Source organism: Vipera berus, assembly GCF_964194415.1.
Source record: "Vipera berus genome assembly, chromosome: 6".
In the NCBI taxonomy this organism is placed as follows: domain Eukaryota; kingdom Metazoa; phylum Chordata; class Lepidosauria; order Squamata; family Viperidae; genus Vipera; species Vipera berus.
Genome location: NC_138208.1, coordinates 91,322,366 through 91,325,950, shown reverse-complemented (window position 1 = coordinate 91,325,950; position 3,585 = coordinate 91,322,366). Strand labels below are relative to the sequence as shown.

Sequence of the window (3,585 nt, the reverse complement as noted above, 5' to 3'; positions counted from 1 at the left end):
GAAAACTCATTATAATGTTAAAAACAAACAAACCACAGAATGGAGATGACTCAAGGAACTCTCCGGCCGTGACCCCACATGGCAGAAGTTCCAGCACGCCACAAAACAGAGCAGAGATGCCCATCTGCACAGCTCCCCCACTCCATGGAGAACAAAAGCCTTGGCTGCTAAGCCTCCATGTAATCTTTCAAGCTATTCTCCAAAGCCCCCGAAGGCAGGACGAGAAGAAAGGGATGGAAACTAATCGAGGAGAGAAGCAACCTGGAATTAAGGAGAAATTACCTAACAGTGAGAACAATTAACCAACCAGTGGAACAACCTGCCTCCAGAAGCTGTGGGTGCTCCGACACTGGAGGCTTTCAAGAATAGATCGGACAACCATTTGTCTGACATGGTATAGGGTCTCCTGCCTGAGCAGTGGGGTGGACTAGATGACCTCCAAGGTCCCTTCGTACTCCGTTATTCTGTTCCGTGTGGATCTCGGCCTACCTTCCCGGCTCCCAGCCTTTCTTCAAAAGTTCCAAAGTTCCCATCAAGGAACTCCCAAATGGGACGCATGCAGATGCTTTGTTTTTCTCCTCTCTGACGCAAGCCATCTCCAGGGACATGCTAGATGCGACATAAACTATTGTCTCTTTCTTCAGCAATAGCAACACCACTTAGATTTGTCTCCCGCCCCTTAGGTCTTTACAGCACTCTCTGGGGAGTTTACAATGTCAAAGCGTTATTAGCCTGTTGCCACCAACACTCAGGGTCCTTTGACCGTCTTCGGAAGAATGGAAGGCTGAGTCAACCTGGAGTCCCCTCCGGATTGAACTCCTGGCAGTGGGCAGAGTCAGCCTGCAGTAGTGTCTTTTAACACTGCGCCAACCTGGGGATCTTGCAAGCAGCAGAAAAAGGAGAAAGAGAAGAATTTCACAGCTGCCACTTTCATCCTGGAGACTCTGAAAAGGTGAGGAACACAAAGGGGTGAAGGGACTTCAAATCCAGCAAGAGGGAGGGTGTGGGGGGAGATGAATGCGCCCACGAACTGTTTCAGATGCACCCCAACACCAGCCCTTGTTAGGAAGATGCCTAAATTGTGTGTTGCTTGAGAGAAGAAGCTTACTTTATTTTTGTCATGCCTGGGGGAGCAAAGCTTTCTCTCCCCATGTTCTTTCCTTCCCCGTCCCCCCCTCAGAAAAGAGAAAAGGTCCTGTCAGAAGAATAATCTGGGGTTCCAACTCTTAATCTAACGATCAACACTGTGAGAAGAAAAACAGGGATGTAGTGCTGGATGGCAAGCTTCAACCATGCAGTCCTATGTTCTGTGGACTGAGGAATGATTTTTTTTGGGGGGGGAGAAATAATTTGAAAGAGTCCATGCATGACTAATTATCCCAGCAAGTTGAAACCTGCCACAATCTGCCACGTGCAGACATGTAGTTTCGCTTGACCGGGGTTCACTTAAGGAGAGATTCAACTCAGAAATAAGGAGAAATTTCCTGACAGTGAGAACAATCAACCAGTGGGACAGAAGTTGCCTTCAGAAGTTGTGGGAGCTTCATCCCTGGAGGCTTTCAAGAAGAGACTGGACTACTATCTGTCAGAAATGGTGTAGGGCAGGGGTAGGCAACCTTGGCTCTTTTAGGACTCATGGACTTCAACTCCCAGAATTCCTGAGCCAGCGTGGCTCAGCTTGGAAACCTCTCACTTTCCCCTTAGCATGGCTGGCTCAGGAATTCTTGGAGTTGAAGTCCACGAGTCATAAAAGAGCCAAGGTTGCCTACCCCTGCCCTATACCATTTCAGACAAATCTCTTCTTAATGACTTCCATTGATGGAGCATTCACAAGTTCTGGAGGCAGGTTGTTCCACTGGTTAATTGTCCTCACTGTTAGGAAGTTTCTCCTTAGTTCCAGGTTGCTTCTCTCCTTGATGAGTTTCCATCCGTTGCTTCTTGTTCTGCCTTCAGGGACAGGTTGAGCCCCTCTTTTCTGTGGCAACCTCTGAGATATTGGAACACAGCTATCATGTCACCCCTAAAATATGACAAGACGTACAGACATAGTCATCCAGCACCCTTGGAGGTCTTCTAAGGACATCAAGTGTTGTCTTAGGGAAATTGTTTCCCAACGAACTTCCCATGACTTTGAAGGCTTGCAAAGGCATTGATGACATGGCCACATATGCTCCCTCAAGACAGTCAGTAGAAAAATTTCATTCCTGGTCAACAGAACCATCTGTCTACCTGATATTTTTTTTATTCATGCAAAGCATTGCTTAATTATTCCAGGTGGCCTTGGGGACGTCCTGTGGTTCACTCCTGCTTCTGAAGCTTCTTCTTCATGATGTGGTTTGAAACCAGCAGCTACCCAGGAATTCTATAGCTCGATGGACGTCATGGAAGGTGTCAATCAGACCCTGCAGGTGACCGAATTCTTGTTCCTGGGTTTCTCTGGCGTGCCCAGAGGCCGCCCCTTCCTCTTTCTGCTGTTCCTGGCCATCTACCTCATCACTTTGGTGGCTAACTCAATGATACTTGTCTTGATCCAGCTGGATTCGCGCCTCCACAGTCCGATGTACTATTTCCTCAGCCATTTGTCCAGCTTAGACATCTGCTACTCCTCCGTCACCCTCCCCACCATCCTGGTGAACCTCTTGCGCCAGCAGCCCACCATCTCCTACAGTGAGTGCATGGCCCAGATGTTCTTCCTGATGACCTTTGCGGGGACTGAATGCGCACTGCTGGCTGTGATGGCCTATGACCGCTATGCGGCCATCTGTGAACCTTTGCACTATTTTCAACTCATGAGTAGGAGGGTGCGAGTCCCTCTGGCTACAGCTGCGTGGATCTGGGGCCTTGTTGACTCTGCCATTCACACTACATTGACCACAGATTTGGCCTTCTGTGGAAACAACCAGATCCACCACATCTTCTGCGATGTCCCCCCACTCTTGAAAATTGCCTGCAGTGACATCTACACCAATGAGCTGACTCTTCACACAGCAAGTATCTTTGTGGGGTTCTGCCCTTTCCTCCTGGTTGTCATTTCGTACGTCTACATCCTGTCTACAATTCTGAAGATCCGCTCTAGCACTGGAAGGAGAAAGACCTTCTCCACCTGCGCTGCCCACTTGGTTACCGTCATCGTCTACTTCGGGATGATCAACCTGAATTACAACCGTCCGAGTGAGGGCTACTCCTTGGGCGTGGACACTCTGATCTCCATCCTATATTCCATCGTCACCCCCATGCTGAACCCCCTAATCTACAGCCTCCGAAACAAGGAGGTCAAAGGGGCCCTACAAAAGCTTCTGCAAACTCAGGAGAAGGACGATGCTTGAAGGACTGAAGGAAAAGACTTGGTCGCCTTCTTAGTCTCTCTCTATGTCCTTTTCTCTCCACCACCAGCAATGCTTTCTCCAGACTGAGGGGTTCTGTAGTTGTAAATTCCAATACGGCTGATTGCCTCAGTGACATTTGGCAGTCCACGTGCCAGATCCTTCCTTCCTATATCCTATCAGATTTAATCATTTAAAGTGGGAAGGGGAAGAAAGATCTGGAGAACTTTCTCCCACCTCCTTGCCGTGTGTTGCTCAAGGT

The 3,585-nt window shown here is 48.8% G+C and overlaps 1 protein-coding gene across 1 annotated transcript; it reads left to right on the top strand.

The window, feature by feature from the left end:
- Window positions 1-2,372: 2,372 nt before the first annotated feature.
- On the top strand, window positions 2,373-3,326 carry LOC308669867 (olfactory receptor 5T7-like; the record flags this gene model as incomplete). Its single annotated transcript, XM_081330795.1, has 1 exon — window positions 2,373-3,326. One exon carries the CDS (start codon window positions 2,373-2,375, stop codon window positions 3,324-3,326), a length of 954 nt encoding a protein of 317 aa, XP_081186921.1.
- Between the last annotated feature and the right edge of the window lie 259 nt (window positions 3,327-3,585).